Below are 22,961 nucleotides of genomic sequence, written 5' to 3'. Positions count from 1 at the left end.
TAATTAATCAATGCTTACCAACAGAGCACTGAATGATCCTGCAACTCAGAGCAGATTTATTGCCCTATTAAAATACATAACGAGTATAAAAATGTTTCTAAGAAAATGTAACATTTGACCCAAAGTCTAAACCCTCCCTTTCCTTCCCCACCCCAAACACCCTTGCAAAAGAAAATAAGGTAAAATTCTTGTATTGGGAGAAAAAGTATTTACATCTATGGATTTATGCCATGTACTTGAAGCAACTTATTTTAGCAAAACAAAACGAAATAGTGGGCACCGGGTGTTCTGAGGATGCCCTAGTCAGCTGAGAATTCTTCATGTGTGCTGATCTGAAGCAGGGCCAAGTATCTGAACAGCCTCAATTAAGGGGGCCTGGGGCAGGGACCATCTTTAGTGTGGACAAGAAAACTAGTGGGAAGATGAAGAGTGAGAACTGAAATAAGTCTGAAGTTCATTCACCCCTGGGACTCTGACATTTGAGAATTCTTCTAATTCTGGTTGTGGGGAGGTGGTTTGGGGTGAGAAGGGAGTAATTGTGGGTAGTAGATTCCAAGAAAAAAACGTGGGGAGGAATACATAGCTTTGAAACATCTTTCTTAAACTTGATTGCTCATTGGGGCTCAGCAATCGTGTTTTGTTTCTTCCGTGGGTTGGCTAGACAGGCAGGGGCCAGGTCAGCTGCCCCTTACGCTTGACTTTCTCTGTATGGTACGGAACCGTGATACTCTCTTAGCTCTGTGAAAGGAACTGTGTCTCCATGCCCTGTCCCCTGCCTTGAAGCAGTTCAGAAACTTGGTGAAACTTAAGAGGATTTCCAAATTCAAGTTAGCTTGTCTCTTTGGGTTTTTACACTTTTTACTTCTCACACCCGGGGGAATGGTTAAAAAAAAAAAAAAAAAAGTAGCAAAGCTTCTCACAAATGCCGGTGCTTTGAAACGTTAAACAAGTCTTAAATTCTTTGGAATTTCAGGTCTAACCTGCAAAGTAATCTTTTCTTAAAAAAAAAAAAAAAACTTAATAAATTAAAGGAAGAACAAGAATAATGCCTTTCTTCTAAGTGACAAAAAAAAAAGACTACCTCGAAACACCCATTTTGGCATGTACAAATTTTTTGAGGGGGGGGCCTGGCAGTGTTCACAACACACATTGAAGTGCCTGCTAAGAAGAGCTAAAGATACACCCTGCAGTTAAGAGAAGCTCTTGCCTTCAGCTTATCTTAGCATCGAGAACAAAAAGATTGTAACGTAAAGCTTTGGCCATTTCCATTCTACTATATACATTTTAAAAACAACACAGTCATAAATTAATACAGTGATTAAATAAGCTCATATAAAGTGTAATTTAAATTAAAAAAAATCACAGCACATTATAGAGAAAAATAGGAACCAGTTTCACAAAAAAGAGATTATACATACTTTTTTTACCCTGTGGAAACAAATTTACTACGAAACACAAAACTTCATAAGTAACCATAAAAATGAAAATCATTTCTTATTCCATTCTTGCATTTTTACACAACCCTTAACCCACCTGGGGAACATTTCCAGAAATTAAGTCTTCCTTGAGCAACAGAGCAGTTCTTCTGAGAAAATAAACCCCAAACCGAAGTGGGGGGCGGGGGACATCCCCAACATACAAACTACAAAATAAATAAGAATTATAAAGTTTTTTTAAAAGTAACCTTAACAGTTATCAAACTAGTGAGTTCTGCCTTATCACATAGACTCTCTATACAACATAACCCTAAAACTTTCTTACTATGAGGTATTTGGAGGAATTGGTAAAAGTGATGCACGGCCTGCCTGGCGAAGGGACTCGGTGAAGTGGGGGGAACTCTGAGAGGGAGCAAGGAGGAGGAGCTTTGGTCTATCAGCAAGAAATTGGGGGGAAAAAAAGTCATCCTTTGGTATCAAAGAAAGTTTCATTGCATGGTTGCACGGAAAAAGCACCACGGTGAATAATTATTCCTTTTTTTTTTTTCATTAGTGGCCTTTCTAAGAGGCTGAGGTATTCAAAGAGTATAAGGTGAGAGAGGTCAACAGCGGTTTAACACTTTGGTTCAAGCAAGGCACTCGTCCTAGGAGTTTACAAAGGTTGCAACATGTTTGCCTAGAGATTTACAAGTAGAGCTACCAGTAATAAGAGTAGTAGCTCCTAACGTTGTTGTTATCATTATCGTATTATTATTATTAAGAATGAAGACAAGATTACACACTGAGTGAAGAGTGAGGCGGGGAGAAGAGGCGGGGGAGGAGAAGGGGCGGAGTTCCCTCTGCAGACCAAGGCCGTGCATGAAAATATCTTTGGTATTCTTTGGTATCATCAATGTGATTAAAATCACCAATGGAAATCGAGTGAGGTAGCGTCTTTGGTTCACACTATAAATAGTAGATCTTTACACTTTTTTTTTTTTTTTTTTTAATACACATGGAAGTAGCTATTTCTTACCTTCTGCTTCTTTGTCCTTAACTATTCAGGAAATAGTTACCAAATGTACTGTAAAGCTAACCACACCACAAGAATAATCCAGAAGGCCAGTCGCATCTCAAAACGGCCTCTGGTGTTTGAACGCACCCTAAACAACTAGATAGGAAAGGGAGAAGTGCTTTCTCTTTGTTTGCTAAATGCATAGTTTTCATCCTTTATGTACAAAGAAGGGAGAACCTTTCTTAGGGAAAATGCCTTTATAGCTCATGTGAAAATGTCCTAGGACTCTTTGGTATAGCAAAGTTTGCATTTAACCTGCAAAGACCGGTCGTTCACCTGGGGTAGCAATGGGAGTGGCATGAATCCAAAAACAGCACAGAGATTTTACTTTTTTTCCTGGAAAATTATGCTTTTGAGGGGCAGAGTGAGTGACATGTTCAGTTAGAACTTCTAAATTTCCCCACACATTTCCTTTGGGTTTGGGGGTCTGTTCCAGCTGCACCCAGGAACAGGAATACTCAGTGTCTGACATGCAGAATCCTTTTACCTGAACATTCACTGATGTCTGGGCTTTTGGAATGTCCAGACATCACACCTCCCACTCTTTCTCTTGGCCCCTTTTCAGGGAAGCTTCCGGTCATGAGAGGACCTGAATGATTTATGGCCCAAACCAGTCTAACTTCCATTCTACCAAAAAAACCCAAAATGTGTTATTTGGAGTGCAGTTTTGGAATAAACAGGCATACAAAGAAAAGAGTGAGATATCTTTTTAGGTGAATTTTGCTAAAGGATTGAGAAACGATGCATGAACAAATGGCACGGGATCTGCTCTGTAGAGTGTGGTAGGTGAAGAAACCTGAGTCATAAATTAACGCTAGACTAAACAAGAATAGAAGCATTTTCTATGTGCCAAGTCAGAAGCAATAAAGAGTCACTCATACATGATGTAATACATGTATTGCTTGTGAGAAGCTGAGTTTGTCCACTAGGATTTCTAAAAAGCAAAGGTTGTGGGTATGCTTAAACAGTCAAGTAAAAAAAACTGCTTTTCAGGCTCTGATTTGTGCATCTGTTTATGAGAAAATATATCTCTAGGCCCTGAAGTTGCATAATGGGTGCAAATTCAATGCTGGTATGAAAATTATCTTTGGTGTTAGCAAGTAGGATCACTGGTTATTTTTCAAAAAGAAAGAAAAACATTATGGGGACTTCCCTGGTGGTCCAGTGGTTGGGACTCCATGCTTCCACTGCGGGGGGCACGGGTTTGATCCCTGGTTGGGGAACTAAGATCCTGAATTCTGGGAGGCGGAGCCAAAAAAAAAAAACACATTATGGTGGGAATATTAAAAATGTAGCAATATTCTTTGAGACTGTGTCTACACAGTACCAAAATAATTGGTTGAAAATGTAAATCACAGATTAATCTGAGGGGGTTATATAGGAAAAACAAAGCAAAAGACATGGTTGTCTGAATTCAACTTTTGTTTTTCCTGGGGTATTGAATTTGGTAAGATTGTGTGTAGACACAACTTGAATTTCCCTGCATTTAAAACGCTCATGTTTTAAATAAATAAGGCTTTCCTCCCTCCTACAAGATAAATACATTATACAGCTGTACCCTGGCCCCTTCCTTTCCTGGAGAGAGAGAAAAAGTTCATCAGTTTTTTTCTTTTTCATTTATGTCATTGACAAGATTACATTTTTAGCAAATCTCGAAGGGTGGCCATTTAAATGATCTCTTTTAATAGCTGAACTATAATTGTGCCATATTTAGAAGGGAAAATTTAAAGATGGAATTTGGGGCGAGATTAAAAATAATACTAAGACAAAACGTGTCAAGGCAAATGCACTATTTCATCAAAGGAGAAGTATGTCTTGGTTTCCTTTTCTCATCCCACAGCAGACATGAAGGAGACACAGATGGCCTGTGGGTTTAGCCTCATCTCTCCAGGTGCCTGCTGCTTCTAGACCTGGACAAGATGCTGAGATTTGATCCTAAGGAGTTAGGTTTTGTGTCAAAATAGTTTAATTTTTTCTTTAGCATTTTAAAAAATCTCAATAAACAGCTTACTGTTGAGATAATATTTAATTTTATATTTCTAGTTAGGTGTGGTGATTAAGAGTACCCAATTCTTTACCTATTAGTACAAAAGGCATCTACTTACGTGAGTTACAGTTCAACTGAATCCAGAGAGAATTTTCCTGGGAATCAAGCAATTCACTTGGGTACTACCAGAACAACTGTACTACTATTATTATTATTATTATTATTTTTGCCTTGATTTCTATAGCCCTGGTTAAGTGATTTGGAAAAATAGAAATTTAAAATTTTCTATTTGTAAGTTCAGGTCTAGTTTTTAATCTGTCCCTGTTAGAAAGTGGAATCTATGTTATAAAATTTCCAGCTTAATGTAGTAGCAAGAAAGAATGTAGTATTCTTTAGAGGCTATGCTTAGTGAAATAAATAGCTTAATACCTATGGAACCCAAGGTCTTGTCTTCCACTAGAACTCTTGCTTCAGTTCCACCATTTCTCTGTTGCACTTGCTATTTTTATTGGTGTCCAAGTCACAAAATGTCTGGGGTTGGCAATAAAATCAGTTGATTATATTTTCAGGATATAATGAACTGCATAGTTCATTTTAACAATAATGTTGGTCTGCTTACTTTGTGTGTTTGTAAAGTATTTCAAATAGGTATTTGGTGTCAAATGCATAAAGCAAACTTCAGTCGAATTAACCTAAGTATGGGGTCCTTTATTCAGTGGCCTTTTACTAAAGAGCATTACTTTGAACAAATTTTCTAATTTAGCTACCTGTCCTGTTAAACTTAGTTTTCTGAGTTTACAAATCAGTCCTACTTCAGAAGAATCCCTAGGTTTTCTCAGCTATGAACAGACCATGGAATCATGTCTATATGTTTACTTAAGTGACATTTATGGATCCCGAAAGGGAGGGAGCCATCTGGATGTATATGTATACTGCATTGACCTCTGTGTTATGACATTGCTTCCCTGAAGCTACATTCTTTCTTGCCAGTTCTGCAAAGTAATATTTCAAATGCTTCAGGAGTCATAAATAATAGTCATGATTCTACGTGGTATGTGTATTACAGCTAGATCAGTTCATACGTATAACTTTACATAGTATCTTGTGTAAAAATAGCTTTGGTTATTAAAATCATTGCAATAAAATACCTGCACTATAATATTGTGTTCTTTGGTACCTAGGTGATTTTGTTTTTTAATGGATGGACTCTTGTTTCATTTCTTAAAAAATATCTGAACAGTCCTTAACAAACAAAGAGAATGCACTGGTTTAGGTGTCATTCAAATTTCTTTGCTGAGTTTGAATCTGCATTTAGGTCGCGGGCCTGCAGGTTCAAACGCTAGGCTAGACGAGCAAAATCACACTCCTAAGCCAATGAACTCAGACAACCCCACACTATGTTGGTTGCACCCCTACAGCACAACCCTTCCTGAAGACCAGCCCTGCCTAAGTCCCTAACCACTGGTGGTGGTGGAGGTGGTGGTGGTGATGGTGGTGGTGGTGGAGGTGGTGGTGGTGTGTGTGTATATGTGTGTATATTCATGCACATACCCACACACAGTACTGAGACACCATACACCGTCGTGGCGCAGTGGAGTGGATGAGAAAGTCTGATCTTAAAGATGTCCACTCAATGGCTCAAAATCACTATGCTCCACACCACGAAACAGCCAAGCACAGCGAGGATGATCATGGACTAAAGCTGTAAGATCCAGTGGTGTCTTCCCGCTAGTAATTTTTCTTGCCAAGTCATCACCTGGCTGAAGTGTGTGTCTCCAAACAATGTCCGAATGCAGGTGAGCTAAGTCTTTGGTTTCTTTGGACTATAAATAACACTTTTTTTTTTCTTCAAATATTTCTAAGTATAAACCTGCTATCTTGAGGTCCTGGTCTTTAAAAATTTTTTTTTTTTTTCATTTAAAGCTTTTCCACCGAGGTTTCAGTTTGTGGTTATTCCTTCATGCTTTGGTACAAGTGCTTGATGAAGAAGATGAGTTGCCCGAATTGGAGCTGCCCTCGTCCTGCCACTTGTCCAGACTCCTCCTCCTTGCGTTCATGAAGAAGTTGCTGACGGTGCTCAGCTCCAACCCCAGCTGCTGGGAAATGGTGATTTGCAATTCTTTGGATGGACGCTTATTTTCCTTGAATATTGCATGTAGAGTTCGACGCTGGACATCTGTGAAGACCAACCTGGGCTTTTTGGGTGTGTTGCCTCTATCTTTCCCGTGTTCTTGCTCTTTCCTTTTGCATGCTGCAAAGAAGCACAGAGGGTGTTAGAAGAGACTGCCTGGGAGAATCGAGAGTAGAAAGGCACAGCCCATAACATCTGCTGACCTCTGACTTTAGCACCATCGTGGTCTGCGAGGGAAGTGTACCAAAAGCATGGAGAGTGAGAAGAAGGTGGAGTTCTGTGAGTCCTGGGCATGGGTCCTGGCTTTGATGAGTATCTGTATTTTGTTGGTGGTAAATCAATTAACCGACACCTGGGCCTTGATTTCTCATCTGCAGAATGTTGGGTTTTAGACAAATGAACTTATTGTTTGAATTTTTATATCACTATCTGTAAAGTGGATATAAGAACATCTACCTTGCTGGGTGTGCTAAGCATATATGAAATAATATGTAAAAGATAATGTTAACTAAAGTGCTTTACAAATGCAAAGTTTTATCACCTAGACGTGGTTGTAGCCCTCAAAGGATTTACGGTCTGCTGCTAGTGGAATACTAAGAGCTTACGTGAGGGTGTAAAAACCAAATAAAAAGGAATTGCATTTGCTCCCTTTCTGATTTTTTGTGTTTCCTAAGAAACTGTATGTAAGAAAACTCTGTACAGAGTGTCCTACCATGCCCATCAAACAGTTTTCCACTGATTCTTCAGTGGAACCAGGACTTGGGGAGCTGTGGTGAAACCCACTTCCTCGACACTGAGGCAAAACCTGTGACATTAGCCTCATTAACCTTTGGGGTCTCCGTGTGCCTCTCTTTTGTTCTTCACGAGAGTCTTACTCTTGGAGTCCCCCTCTTCCCTCACCTCATCTCCACTGAGAAGGCCCATTCCCTACGCATGCCTTTTGGTCCTGTATCATGAAGCTGCCTCTAGGCTGCTAGAGCTATTCTGGTGCATCATCTCAGTGTGGTCCTCACGTCCGCAGGGTTTGGTGCCGGATCAGGGTCTCCTCACCTCAGGTGCTGTACTCCTCTTTCTCGCCTAATGTAGATCACTAGCTTCCACCTGCCAAAGGGGCACTGAATTGCTAATGACTCCCTCCCACTCCCCGTCCCCAATCTCCACCATCAATGGATCCCTGCCAGTCATCCCCAAATAACCATGCAACTCAAGTAAGAACAGTGCTCTGGTTAGCTACTACGCCCTAACTCCAATCAGCTTCCTGTCCCGCAGCTCCCCTGTGTAGGGGTTCTGGAGCAGCCGTGGCTACCGTCACACCCGGCTGGCTACACTCTGATGTGCGCTCCAACCACAGCGAAAGGCAAACAGGGCAGGGCGTCTTCCTGGCGGAGGTAGGGACTGTCGCTCTTTCATGTCGCCTCCAGCTGGCTGCCCTGCCTACTGCTCTCTCCTGCTCCGCCCCCACCCCCCACCCCGTCCTTTTGTATCCCAGGTTCTCAATTCCTCCTTAGATGGTTCACCAGCTCTGGCTAGATTCAGCCTCTGTACTCTCCCCAGGTAGCCCTGCTCTTCAGCCTGCCCCTACCTTTCATTCCCAGTTGCTCCACATCGTGGATTCCCCTAAGGCCTTAGGTGCCCGTTAGCACAAATTAGCTAGGCAATCGGAGCAGCTAAAAAGCTAAGGGGTAAAGGTTGAAGAAGCCTCCAGTCTTTGGAGTTCAATCTAGGAGTCTCCAGGTTTTGTTTTTTTGTTTTTTTTTTGCCGTACGCGTGCCTCTCACCGCTGCGGCCTCTCTCGCCGCGGAGCACAGGCTCCAGACGCGCAGGCCCAGCGGCCATGGCCCACGGGCCCAGCCGCTCCGCGGCATGTGGGATACTCCCGGACCGGGGCATGAACCCGCGTCCCCTGAATCGGTAGGCGGACCCTCAACCACTGCGCCACCAGGGAAGCCCTCCAGGTTTTTTTAATCATGTGCTATTTAGTAAAAAATGTTTTGAGTATTACATTGCCTTACATTATTTCTTTATAAATGATATGCATGTGTTACTATACTACTGTATTATTATACAGTAGTATAATTAAAAAGCATACACAAAATATAGAAAATTTTAAAGGGGTAAAATAACATAAATAGATATAGAAATTCTCTTCTACAGGTGCATCAGCTTGCCCAGGCCCCAGAGTGCATTTGCCTAACTCCAGAGACCACAGGTCCAATATATCAGGAAATATAAGAATAAGAATTTCAGAATGGACATGAGGGGAGACCTCAGTCATAAAAGAGAGATTTTTAGGCTAGTCAGGTCTCCTTTATAACACATTCCATAGATCATTGGCTATGCCCTTTGCCCACCATGATGGAAAGCATCAACATAATGGGAAAGATTTATTAAACACCCAGCTCCCTCAGAGCATTGAGCTATATATACTAAACTAGGTGAGAGTCCCCAAATACAGTCCCTCCCCACCAGGAACCCATAGCCTTCACTGGGCAACTAGATTAAGTCCCTGAAAATAAAAGCTGACTAGGCTGAAGTCAAGCCTAGTTAATTTGAGTCAGCCCATGTAGACACAGCTTTATATAATACTGATACACATGGCTGGTTGATTCATTCACTTAGATTCAAAGATGAATATAACACAAGCCTTTCTGTTAAGGAGGTCAGTCTAGTGGTTATGTAAGCAAATAATTGCAAAAGCATGAAAAGAGTATATGGGATATTATCTCTGCTTCAGGATATTAAGGAAGGCATCACACAAGAGGGGTGCTTACACTAGGCCCTAAAGGATGAATAGGAGCTTGCTAGTGAGAAAAGTGGGAAAAACTCATTCCCAGCAGGGGGAACAGCATTCGTGAAGGACTGATAAGTAGTAGTAGATTGGTAGTGGGGCAAGAGTACACGCAAGCACATACATACTTCACAGGTAGACAGAGATCAAATTTGAACTATCTTGTAGGTAAGGTTTTGAGTAAGAGTGTCGTGTGATTAAATGTGGGGTTAGAAAAACCCCTCTGGTGGTGGTGTGGGGGATGAATTGGAAAGCATGAAGATTCAGGACCAGTACGCTGTGTATGCCATTCTGACCCCCTTCAGGACTAAGGCACTCACTCATTCTTGTACCTGCTGGAAGAGGCTGGTGGCTCTCAGCTGAGGTCCATACTGGGAATTGCCCTTGGCCAAAGGTTATGCCACCCTGGGGTGCAGTTGGGGGACTAGCCACACCCAGTGGGGGATGGGGGGAGTAGGGGATGGGAGTATGGATGGTGGAGGCTGAAGAAAGTAGGGATGTGTTGGTTTAAGGCTCCCCCACCCCAAACCCTTGCATCAAGTGGGGACAACTCTGAAGGGTTATCTAGTTCCAGAGCACCCTGTAGGATTGGTTGAGGCTATTTTTGCAGCTACATCAAAGTTCAAATCCATCTGCCTGGTCTTACTTCCTCCACTCCCCCTACAGGGGTTAATCTCCATAGCCCTCTTCGATAACGTTCCTGAATGCAAGCCTCAGAGTCTGTTTCTCAGAAAACCTGACCTAAGACAGAAGCCAACTAGAAAATCAGTGTAACGAGGACCCCAAGATAGACAATGGCAGTTGAAGATGGAAAATAGGAAGCAAATGTAAGAGCTTCTTGGAAGGTAGAATCAAGAGGAATCAGTAATAACAACCTGGCTGGGAGGCTGGAGTTCGGAACATCTCCCAGGTTTCTGATTGGATGGTAGTAATAAGGCCATTAGGGAATGCAGATGGAGAAATGAGTTTTATGAGAGCAGTAATCACTTCTATGTGGGACAAATCCATTTGAAATGCGTGTTGGACATCCTATTAAAGATCTCCAGTAGGGGGTTGTCCAGCAGACGGCAGGATATATGGGGCCTGGAGCTCAGGGAAGAGATCTGGGTTAGGAATACAGACTGGGAAGTCATTAGGGACCTAGATGGAAAATTGCACAGAACACATACCTATGGAAAAATAAATAACTGAGCATCGGGTGCAGACTCAACTTATTTATCATTCAAAAGGCAGAACAGGAACTTCCCTGGTGGTCCAGTTAAGACTTTGCTTTCCAATGCAAGGGGTGAGGGTTCGATCCCTGATCGGGGGGCTAAGATCCCATATGCCTCACAGCCAAAAAGCCAAAACATAAAACAGAAGCAATATTGTAACAAATTCAACAAAGACTTTAAAAATTGTCCACATCAAAATAAATCTTTAAAAAAAAGGCAGAACTAAGGGAAATCACAAAGAGATATCTACTTTCTACATAACTAGGGTATCTGAATGACTTCAGTGTGGTCCTTAGCATTTGGCAGGACTGAGTGGGCTGAAGCTACTCCAGAGCCACCCTTTCCCAAACGGCATCAGAGGCATGATATTGCCTCAAATAGGAGTTACTTGAAAAGACGGTTTGCAGGCCAAGTACATTTAGAAAAACCTACTATATAGCCTCTTCCTCAAAACGCGTAATACGTGGGCTTCCCTGGTGGCGCAGTGGTTGAGAGTCCGCCTGCCGATGCAGGGTACGCGGGTTCGCGCCCCGGTCCGGGAAGATCCCACATACCGCAGAGCGGCTGGGCCCGTGAGCCATGGCCACTGAGCCTGCGAGTCCGGAGCCTGTGCTCCGCAACGGGAGAGGCCACAGCAGTGAGCGGCCCGCATACCGCAAAAAAAAAAAAAAAAAAAAAAGAAAAGTGTAATATGTGTTTAACAAATATAATTTTGTTTCCCAAATTTATTTAATTCCAGAACCTTGTTTGGTAGAGACTGTCTATCAGTGTCTCATATAATACTAATGTTGTGGAGATGCAGTTTGGAAGTTCCTGACCCGAGCTCTCAATGTTAGAACCTGGAAAGTGGGATTCTCCTGGAGCAAGGAGCCTGTCTCTCCAGGGCAGGCTGGCATAGTGCCTGGCTATAAGGGAAGCTCAGTACCCATATGGGTGCTGGATGGGGTGGTGTCTGTGACTAAATGTGTGTGGTTTTACCTGGAAAGAACTTTGTGCAGAAGTTGGAGTGGCTGAATAAGGAAGCAGAGATATCTGTAGAATGGAGAGTGGACTAAAGCTTGTTGACAGTCAGTGGGTAACCTCAACAAGGTGCCCAGGAGAAGCAACCCACAGAAATAAAATCATGCTTCTAGAAGCTTCTACAGAATTATAGTTGTGAGACCTGTTAAGAGAATATAAATGAGAGCAATGCTTTGGCATTCCCATGGAATTCATTTCAAGGTAGAGATTACCCATTATAAGGTAGGAAATCAGCAACTGGTCCACACAAGTGTGCAGTGGAGAGAGAGAGAGAGAGTGGGAGCAAAGTCTGACAACAGGAACTGCTGCTTAGGGAACAGCATTGCATGTGTTTTATGGGTAAGTTATACTTTTTTTGTGTGGGTGTACAGTTTTCATTAAAGATAGAATAGTTATTATAGAACTGGATTAAAGGGAAGAAGATTCCTGTTGCACGTGTAAGGTAGTACTGAAGAGGAAGAAGACCCGTCATGAGTCACCTCCATGAAGGTGGGCAAGCAGATGTTTGCAGGATGCAGTGGCAAAGTGTAGTGGGGCTGTCTCAGGTGACTTTGATCTTCTCTGGGAATGAGGTCACCTACAGTCAGTACTATATGGGAGACAGAAGCAGACGTGGAATACGGTAAAAGGCAGAGAATGATTTTGTGCACCACAAGAATAAAAGATTATAAAGAATTTTTTTTTTTAAAAAAGCAATGCATGAGGCTGTGGGCAAAGGACAAGCTTTCATCTCAGGCATGACTGGGGTCTATGCTTTGCCCATAGTTGGCAGGACAGAGCCAAGGGTATTTCAAGAAATATGAATTCTGCAGGATGTTGAAAGGCATTCCATGAATATTGAGTTTCAAGGTCAGGCAGTTTGGGAAATGCTGAGTTAATTAATGATTAAGCAAGCTTCTTTAATGCAGGACTTCTCAGAGCCTTTAATATGCTAATGTGCACTGATACTTTCTAGCGTATTGGGTCTCCCAAACTTATTTGATTAAGCAACTCTTTATTCAGGGAATTTCTCTCAGGAATGGTGTTGCTTAGAACAGTGTCTCTCAAAATGTGGTTGCCAGACCTATGTTGGTCTGTAAACTGTTACTGACCTGCGGCAAGATCAGAAAATTGAGAATAAGCAATTAGAAAGTTTTGTGGCAGTTTGACATTGCTCCAACATTCTGATTATTGTTTTAGTAATACATTTTTTATTGTATTATCAAAACTATTGGTCCAGAACAGATGGAAATTGGAAACAAACAACTACTCCTTCACTGTTTAAGAAGCCCTGTCTTAGAACACACTTTATAAAACATGATATACAGTAACATCCTAGAATCGGCTGTCAGCCAAGCATTTGTATATCAACTTATGTTCATTTTCCTGATTTAACGTCACAAAGCACATTACAACATCTAAACTGCTGATTGAACTATGCAAAAGTCTGCCAAGAATTTGTCTGGGAACAAGCAGGCACATTGCTCTACACCTGAAAACAACACAACGTTGTACATCAACTATAGTTCAATAACAATTACCAAAAAAAGATCTGTTGTACCAAATTAAAAAAAAATAAGTAGGCACAGACATGTGGGCCTGGGAGACATTTATAAAGCCAGACGGACTTACAATACAACTTCTTAGATGAACCTGGGCTCACAGGACACAAGCTCAAGGCCTAGCTCTGTGGCCACTGATAGATGTGTGATCTTGGGCAAGCCCATCGCCTTCTGGGGCCTGAGTTTACCCAGCTGCAAAACAGAGGACAATGGCCTTCCTTCCTCACAGGATTATAATAAGCGTTAAATAAGATAAGCTATGCTGAAGTGATTGTTAAAACTATAAACGCTTAAGAAGTGTTTTAGATGTTTGCAAATTAATTTTCAGATCCTTCCTTTTTTCTTTGGTCAAGATGCAAGTATAAACATTGAATTTACACAGCAGGCTCAGGTCTTTGCTCTGTCTCTAGCCTGTGGTATAAACTTGGACACATGACTTGATCTGTTTTTCTGCATCCTTTCAATGAGCAGGCAGTATTCTAAGGCCCCGGCAGGCTTGAAAGCCCTGTGAGTCAATGAATACACCCCTGTCGTGTCTTTCCTGGTTTCCAAAGTCTAATATTATCTCAGTTAAAAAATTTCCAAGGTAACCTTACTCTGTCTTTTAGAATATATAGCCACTATGTTGACTATTCCATTTTGCCTTCTCCATCCTTATGGCTTCTCAAAAAGAGCAGGTAATGGCTCTGCAAGGACACCAGCCAGTCCTGCAAATAATCCAGATCCACGTTCACCTGAATGAAGGTGATCAAACACAAACTCACATTCCTCACAGTTGTTTCGACCTCATAAGCTTTAGAGATTAAAACAATAACAACAGCAACTACCACAGACCCTGTGAACAGTTATGCATTTGCACTCCTAGGACTCTGAGCCATTAAACAATAGGTACTCTATATTTTTACTAGTTTCTACTTTTTCATTAAAAATGTAGGAAAATTTGCTTAACTTGCTTCCTGAGGTTCTTGGCATATTTGTCCCAGAGTTGGCTGCTTCACATAGGATGGAATTGTGGATTAGAAGAGGCTGTCTTCCTGGGGGCAGTAGTGTATGTTTCAACATGCCCTTATGGAAGGAACGCCAAGGGTCCAGGTAGAATGAGGGTGTACGTTATATTCCCAGTCTATGAGGGAGGAAGGTTCTGTAAAAACACTGCTCTAGTTGTCAAAAGTTTAGGGTTCTGGCTCTGTCATTAATTAGGTGAATGGCTGGGTTAAACCCGTTAACCAGGCTGGGTCCAGCTTCCTCAACTGTATAATGAAGGGACTTGACTAAATAACTTACAACCCCTTCTAGGTGCAGCTCTATGACTTGACGTATGTAAAGTCAACATGACTCCAGAGGGAAGATGTACAGTTCAGATTTCTATGTCATAAATGGGCACTCAGAGAAGTGTGAGCGTTGAACGGTTCACTCTAGCTGGCCCCTCCCGGGCCCCCTCCCCCCTTTTGTAAGGCCATCCCTGTGCCACCACCTCCTTCTCCCTCCTGGCAGGCAGTGGGGAGAGAAGACTTTTGGGGCGGAACACTTGCAGGTGAGGTAGGAAAGGGAACAAGACCTGTGTGCTTAGTAAACAATACTACCAGGTAAGACCCGAAAATTGAACTTCATAAACTGTAATCACAATTTCACTGATCTTAGTTATACTGAAGAGGAATATGGAGAAATGTGTGTGTGTGGTGGATGCACAGACAAGTGACCGGGGAGCCACAGTATCTGCTAGAATAAGATGGGGATGCAGCCAGATGAATGGTAAGCCATGGGTCTGTCACTGTAGAGACATTATTTAATTTTAGCAACAGCTCTGTGAGGCATCGAATCTAATAGGAAATTTGGGAATTTAACCTGAGGAGAGGACAGTTTGGGCCTCAGGGTCTGGATGGTGAGTCCTAGAGAGGCAGGATGAAAGGCCTGCACGGGCGGGGCTGAGACAGAGCCAGGCCTGGGTGATTCAAATCACATTTATTTGGTGGTCTGACTCTAAGGGACTGAGGAAGGAGACTGTATGCCTGCAGCTTCCCCAATCACATGTGGCTTCTACCCTGAGAGTCCTTGCACTATGGCCGTGTACTTCCTCCATACAACTGCTCCAGGGTCTGCTGTCCTAATGTGATTGAGGCGAGGTGGGCCAGGGAGCAGTAAGGGAAAGGGCTGGGATTCCAGGGCATGGTGAAACTGCCCTGTCATCTCAAGGGGCCTGCTAGCGACGCAGTGTCTTCCCCCTGAAGGCCGGTGCCAGTGCTGAAAACTGCAACCTGCAGGGCCAAGGGCTCTTGAACAGGTAAGCCTGCGATGTCCCAAGTCACTCAGGGGAGGTCCGGCCTGGATTTGGAGGAGGCGGGTCCAGGCAGCTGCTAGGGCCCTCAGCTCCTTTGCTGCTCCAGTGCCTCCAGGGAAGGTAGGGTGCACTGGGAAGGCACAAAGCACACTCTGAAATTCTACCCAGATTCCTGACCGACTTGGTAGTAACATTCCTGCACACCCTGCTCTGGGGAGCTTGGGGCTTCGGGGACAGAGAAAAAGGATAAAAAAGCAGCGGGGCCAGAATAGGCAAATCCGTAGGGACAGAAAGAAGTTGGTGGTTGCCTGTGGCTGAGTACGTAGTGGGGGGAAATGGGTGGGACTGCTAACGGGTATGGGGTTTCTTTTGGGGGAGGTGATAAAAAGGTTCTAAAATTGATTGTGGTGACGGTTGCACAGCTCTGTGAGTATATTAAAAACCACTGACTTATACTCTTTAAATGGGTAAATTGTATGGTATGTAAATTACTTCTTAGTAAAACTATTTAAGAAAGAAGTAGCTGGGCGTGCATACAGGGTGAGCCCTCTGCTCTCACTTCCCACTTGCCACCGAGAGGAAACCTCCTCTGGACTGGGGCAGGGACAAGGGGGGTTGCTGTTCATGTCTACTGAGCCCCCAAACACTGTCTCTTGACAGCTGAAACTGCTTTTCAAAGTAAACTCTACAAGACAATACATGTTCGTGGAGGAACAAGCATACAAATAAAACAGATTTCAGTAAAACAAGAATGGAGGAACCATGGAAGTGAACGTGGCAGGTTCCCAAGCCCATTTTACAGGCCAGCACCCATCCTGTGAAGATCACAGAGCCAGTGGGTGGGCTGCCACAGCTTCAGGATTAGAGCTCAGACTCCAGGAGTGCTGGGTCATAGTGTTATCTGCTTTGCCTTGACTTACTGTGCTGTCCTGTGCATATTTTTATAAGCCAGGCCCCCAGTTGTTTTGTCAGCTCTTAAGCAGCAAATTTGGAGAACACAGTATAAAGTACAATTTGAAAAGCTACTCCGGTGAGTTCTAACTGATATGGCCACGGGCAGCCTTTACATGGGAAGGGAACTCCTGCACAGACTATCTGGAAACAGTGATGCCCAGGAGAGGGAGGTGGGGCCGATACGACCTGCTGGACACAAGCTAGCTTTTCCGGTATCTGTGACTTTGTGGGTAGCTCAAGCACCTATGGAAACTCATCTGGGCATGAGTGTGAAAGACCTAATAAAAACATGCAAAGAGCAGACGTTCTTAGTCAAGAATGATCACTATAACTCACCCCTGTATCTTGCTTTATGGTACTTAAATCACCTCCATTAAACCTTCCCACGTGATCCCCACAAAACTCAGGTGAGGTAGAAATGGGTATTATGTCTTTTTCTGTAGGCGAAGAAACAATGTCAAAGAGGTCAGGAGACTCGCCTATGGGCACGCAGGCTGGCTCATTGGGTGACCTCCAACTCCACTGTGTCCTGGAGGCAGATGCCAGCATGGTGGACACATCGTGAAAACTTTCCCTAGGATGGTTACACGGGCAGGAGTAGCTGGTGAGGGGAGCCCGGGAACCCAGAGCCACAGTGCGTGGGGTAGGAGCAGGTAGCCGGCCAGGCGGCAGGCCTGTTGTCAGCCAGAAGGCTCTGGCTGAAAGGATGGCAGTTGGCCCATCCAGGAAATCGGGCTGCATGAAGGGAGCTCAGGCCGGGAAGGGCACGGAAGACCCACGCTGGCCTGGGAGGGGGACCAGAGTGAGTCTAGTTTCAGTAGGGGGACAGAGGAGCACTAGACGCTGTCTCCGTGTGGATATCGGCTCTGAGAGGAAGCAAAAGAAAACTGAGCTGACCCAAAGGAGAAGGAAAGATGGGGAGCAGCTAAAGCCAAGAGAGGTCTGCTGCATCACACACAGGCTGGAAGAGTCGCCCGAAGCTCTCACAACCCCACCCTGTTTGCTTCTATAACTGAGCTGTCCAGGACAGAGACCTGCCTTCCCTCCCATCTGCTGCCTGGAGTCCTTCCGGAGACAGCATATAACATATTTCCATCAAGCTCTCTTCTCTAGGGACAGCTCCACAGCTGTAGCCCAAGAGGCAGGGCTACTGGACTTTATGATCAAAGGAGGGCAGAGGCTGCCTGGGCCTGGGGGGGATGGAAGAGGATCAGCTGAAATGTACAGCTGCTTCCCCTGTGCTAAGCCACACACATGTATCACCTTATGATGTCACTCAACAACTGTGGGAAGCAGGTGCTATTACAGCTGTAGGCTGCTTCCCTGGGCAGCCCCACTGCTCACAGGTGCCCACGATCTGCACTTCTTCTGATCTCCACCCACCTGTCTGCCTAACCTGGCTTTAGACTGAGCATTTATTTAAGAATAAAATCGTGGTGGTGGTTAAAAAAAAAGTTTACGTTTGTTTACAAATGCACAGCCTGAGGCTCAGAGGTTAAGGGATTGGCCCAAGGTCACCCTAATAGTAAATGGTGGATCTGAGAAAAGTGCCAGGGCAGGGTCCAGTGACAGTGTGGAGGTGATGGTGTGGAGAAGGCGATGGTGTGGAGGTGATGGTGTGGAGGAGGCGATGGTGTGGAGGAGGCGATGGTGTGGTGGTGGTGATGGTGTGGAAGTTATGGTGTGGAGGAGGCGATGGTGTGGTGGTGGTGATGGTGTGGAGGTGATGGTGTGGAGGAGGTGATGGTGTGGAGGTGGTGATGGTGTGGAGGAGCTGGGGCTCAGGTATTCCTCAGGCACATCAGAGAATCACACCAGCTTTCACTTTCCATGGCTCCTGAAACAGCCCTTTTTGTGTGATTCTAGACTATCTTAGTTCTGCTTTGTCTTCTCTCATTTTTTCAGTGTTCCCTGTGGTACAGGCTGAACATGAAACAGAAAGGTGAACTGAGAACCCTGTTAAATGAATGCGTTTTCATACCCCTGTGATACCTGCATCCATCCTCTTGCTGGCCATTCACTGTCACATGCACACATTTTCCTGGGCACAGGCCCAAGCTTTTTGAGACTCACCAGAAGAGACATGACCACCAGACCCTTCCCTCCTCGAAGCTCTTTCCCTGCATTGCAGCTTCAGAAGAACCGGTGGGAAGAAAAGCTGCTGCCTCGCACCTGCTCCTTCAGTCAGTAGCAAAAGGTAATGTGGCTCTTTAATGAAAGGTTGGCTCAGGAATTCTGATTTTTAAATTCCTAAACTTCTGTTAATGCCTGATCCATTGGGGTTTTATCACATCAGTCTCCCTCATCTTAAAGAGCCCCTCAATAGTTTGGGCTATAATAATAATAATTGGAAATATGTGATATCGATGCCCTAGTTATGATGTTGATTCTGCAAAACAGTCAAAACAAATGGCAGACCTGATGAATTACATGCTTATTATGCATTATCTCATGCAGGCCTATTGTGAATTGTAAGTCTTAGCTTATTGATCCCATTTCTTTAATTAATAGCCATATATAACACTTTATAATATTCACAGCAATTGGAAGTTATAAAATGGAACTCCTTAAAAAATAACCTACAATTTTGACTTTTCGCCAAGTCATCAGACGTTTTTCACAGTTACTTTCAAATTAGTGGTTTTCCTTGTTTGCATTTCTGGAAAGTCATCTGTAGAGTCAATTGTAAATGCTGTTCTCCCAATGACACATGTAGTATACAATTGGCTTCACAAGGGTCTCTAGTAAGCTTGAGAGGAAAGCCCTTCTTGGCCGCTCCATTAAGATATTCAAGGACCTTGACCCTCTGACCCCAATCACCTTTTCCACTTCACTTCCCACAACTGCTCACCCACCATCCACACTGAGCCACACTGTTCAGAAGTCAGTCCTAAATACATTATGAATGTTCACACCTCTATTCCTTTGCTCAAGCTGTCCCCTCACCCAGAATGTCCTTCCTTCTCTTTCTTGTCCCTATGTAATCAAGGCCCAGCTCAAGCATTTCATTTTCTATTAAGGCTTCTCCATCCCTTCTCATCTGGGGTGAATTGTGGTCTCCTGTGCCCATAGAGCTCCCCAGATAATTAGTTATTACCTACCCATCTCTCTCACTAGGAATCCATGGATTCTGTAAGAGTAGACCATGGATTATTTCTTTGGCATACTCAGCATCCTTGTTGGATAAATAAGTCAGATGTGGCCCCAGAGAACATGGGGAGACATTCGAGACACAGTCCTTTTAGAGTCCCCGGGTGATTCTAACACATAGGCTAGGCTGAGAACCACTATTCTAAATTAGTGCTTCTCAAACTTGAGTGTACAAACTTGAGTCATTTGGACATTTTGTTAAGATGAAGATTCTGATCCAGCAGCTTTGGGCAGAGCCTGAGATTCTGCACATTTAACAAGCTCCCAGTTGCTCACTGCTCAGTTGCTGGTCCAGGATGGCACTCTGAGTAAACAGGGTCTAGAGTCCAGAGCAGAAATTGTAAGGCGTGGGTCAAACACATCAACATCACCTGGGAGCATGACGGGGAGGCTTGTTCAAAACGTATATTCCGGAACCCTATCTTATCCCTACTGAATTAGATTCTCTGATTCAGAAACACACATTTTAAACAAGTTTCCCAGGTAATTTAGAATAAAGTTGGAGGAGATTCTGTCATTAACTGATAGAACTTCCTAATGCCAAGGGGCAGAGGGGCGGCCGCTGTGGAGCTGGAGAGCACCCCCTCTGGCAAATGAGGGTACTTCACACCCATGCCTCCCTCTTCCTCCTGATTATCCACCAGGCTGGCAACGGAACAGAAACAAATAACTGGGGGCTTATCTTCTTTTACATCACACCTCCACACGCATGCTGACAAAAGGACTGTGATTAGTCTGCACTGCACCTGTTCTATGGTTGCTACATTTAGGATCTTTTAAAGTATTATTTTACATAATAACATGTTGGCACAAAGGCACACACACACACACACACACACACACACACAGCACAAACCTGTTCTGCATATTTCAGGCTGTGCTTCTCAAACTTTAGTATGCTTTAGAATCATTTAGAGAGCCTGTAAGAAGACAGATTACTGGGCTCTTCCCCTGAGTTTCTGAATCAGCAGGATTTCTAGCAAGTTCCCAAGTGATGTTGGGGCATATGAATGGGGGAAGAATTGAAAATGAATGTTACAGAAAAATTTTTTAGCAGGTTTGTTTATTTTACAGGTATGGCTGAAGCAATTTTGAAATTACTTTAGATGTATTTTAGGATTGAGCAAATGAGTAAGTGTGTGTGTGTGCTGGGGGCTGGATATGTTATTGAGTGCCAGGGTTCTCACTGTAGAGGAAGGGACACACAATTATGGAATGAGGGTAGGCAAGAAGAAATCCTACGGGGATATATTGCAATTAGATGTGGAGGTACTTGTGCGAACTCATGATTTTAAAAATATGTATGTAAGCATGTTTATGTGCACGTGTATATTATATATGTATGAGTGCATATGTATATTTGTGGTGTGTGTGTGTGTGTGTGTAAATATACATGCATATTTTTCCTGGATTTTTCTGAGGAGGCCAAAAAACAAAGTCATGCTACTAGCCATGAGCACACCAAGTGACCAGGCCTTCTTGGTCTCTCATACCATTCCCCACCAGAAAAAACCAGGGCTCATCAAGGAAAGGGCAGATTCTAGGGCTGGGACAGGGTAGGTAACAGATGAGCTTGGAACATCTTATTATGATGCCAGAAAGTAAAAGAAAAAAAAAAATGGAGGAGAAGGAGGAGGAAAAGAACGATGGAAACAAGTCACAAGAACAGAGGAGCCAGATTAAAGGGGCTCCCACTGTCAAATGTGAGACAGCTTGAGCACCAAAATAGGTAAGTACAGACCTGAATTAGAAACCATTGGGAAAAAAGGAATGTGTGAATCTTATCCAATAACAAATGGAAAAGTAAACGAGAGAGAAGGGGCTCTTGCTCACAGAAGAAAGCTGAGAGCTGACTGTCAAACAAGGCAGGAATGCCGGAGATGGAAAATCATTTTGAAGCCGTCGTGATAAACAGGTCAGGCAAGAATCGATAGATGCTAAATCTGTGGGGAATTCTGATGAAGAGTAGGATATCTGCATAATCTTAAAGTATCTCCCCACAGACTGCTTATTAGCTGTAAGAGAGAAAGAGAAAAAAATATGTGATTATACAGTGGAGAAATTAGGCAACACCTCGACCAAGTGATCAAAATTAACTCTCCAGTTAAGTGGGAGACAGACAGACTTCATGGGCCTCCAGATGTGATCCCCAGAGAAGGACACACCTCACCCATGCAGCTTTCTGGGCAAGAAAGCACCGCCTCAATCTAATCACGAGGAAACATCAGATAAACATAAAATAAGAAATATTTCTTTTAAAGTAGGGACTGTATTCTTCAAACATTTCAATGTTATAAAAGGTTAAAAAAGGCTGTGGAAATGTTTAAGATTAAAGAAAAGAAGAGATATAAAACTTAATCCCAGACTGGATCCTCTCCTGGAGAACAGTGCTGTGAAGGACATTACTGGGTCAACGGACAAAAGTGAACTGTGGCTACAGAAGGGAAGGTTCATACTCGTGGAAATACATTCTGAAGTATGTAGGGGTGAGGGGCCATGATGTATGTAACGTACTCTGAAACGGTTCATGAAAAAAAATTCTGTGCATTTGAGAGTGAGAAAGAGAGATTGAGAGAGAGAGAGAGAGCATGCATGTGTGCACAGATGATAAAGCAAATGGGTCAAAATATTAACAACTGGTCAACTGGTGGGTAAATGGTTTATGTTCTTATTTTATTTTTGCACCTTTTGAAAAATTTGAAAAAAACTTCCAAACAAAATTTTCTTAAATCATGCTTTTGAATAATATTTAATGACACTGAGATAAGTTTGACTGTAAATTCTTTATGAGCTCAATTTTGTGAAAAATTAAAATTAAAAATGTATCTTATTTACGTAATTTAAAAAAGCTAGAAGGAAACAAACCAACACATAAACAGGTACCATCTCTGGGTTATGGGATTATGGATGATTTGATCCTGCCATATGTTTATAGTGTTTCATATTTTCCAAAGTTATGAGAGAAAAATTATTTTTGAAAGAGGAAAACAAATATTCAGAAAAGTTCTGCATATGTTGCTGACTGCTGTGCCATTGACTGATAATAGCAAAAACAAAACAAAACCAAAAACTTGAAATCATTGAAATGTCCAATGAAAGGTTGTTGGAGAGGTTATATAAATTATGATGCTTCTGAAATATTATATAGTCATAAAATTTATGTTTGCCCAATCAATTTATGGACCAACCTAAGCATCCAAAAATAGGGGATTCATTAAATTATAGCATAGCTGTAAAACATAAAATGTGCAGAAAGCTTTTTGATCCAGAGCGCTCCAGGAGCAGAGGGAGGGCTTTGACCTCTTTGCTGTCTTGCAAACTGTAAATACCTTATCTATACATATCTGCTAAATGAATAAGTGCTACTGGTGAGGTATTTGGGGGGGGGGGTCAGGAATGGTGGCATTA

At 43.1% G+C, this 22,961-nt stretch overlaps 1 protein-coding gene across 2 annotated transcripts in view; it reads right to left on the bottom strand.

Moving 5' to 3' along the window:
• Positions 1-966: 966 nt before the first annotated feature.
• ONECUT1 (one cut homeobox 1) overlaps positions 967-22,961 on the bottom strand; it is a 37,859-nt gene continuing 15,864 nt past the window's right edge. Inside the window, exon 2 of one of the 2 annotated variants that reach the window (XM_030879007.2) lies at positions 967-6,728. In XM_030879007.2, coding sequence (XP_030734867.1) covers positions 6,436-6,728 — 293 coding nt within the window. In that variant the 3' untranslated portion in view covers positions 967-6,435. Of the gene's footprint in view, positions 6,729-20,684; positions 21,569-22,961 lie in introns of those variants that run through there. The other variant, XM_060294237.1, reaches the window with a different exon arrangement.

Source organism: Globicephala melas, chromosome 2 (assembly GCF_963455315.2).
Source record: "Globicephala melas chromosome 2, mGloMel1.2, whole genome shotgun sequence".
NCBI lineage: Eukaryota > Metazoa > Chordata > Mammalia > Artiodactyla > Delphinidae > Globicephala > Globicephala melas.
The sequence above is the reverse complement of the archived record's forward strand: the minus strand, read 5'-3'. Positions and strand labels throughout refer to the sequence as shown.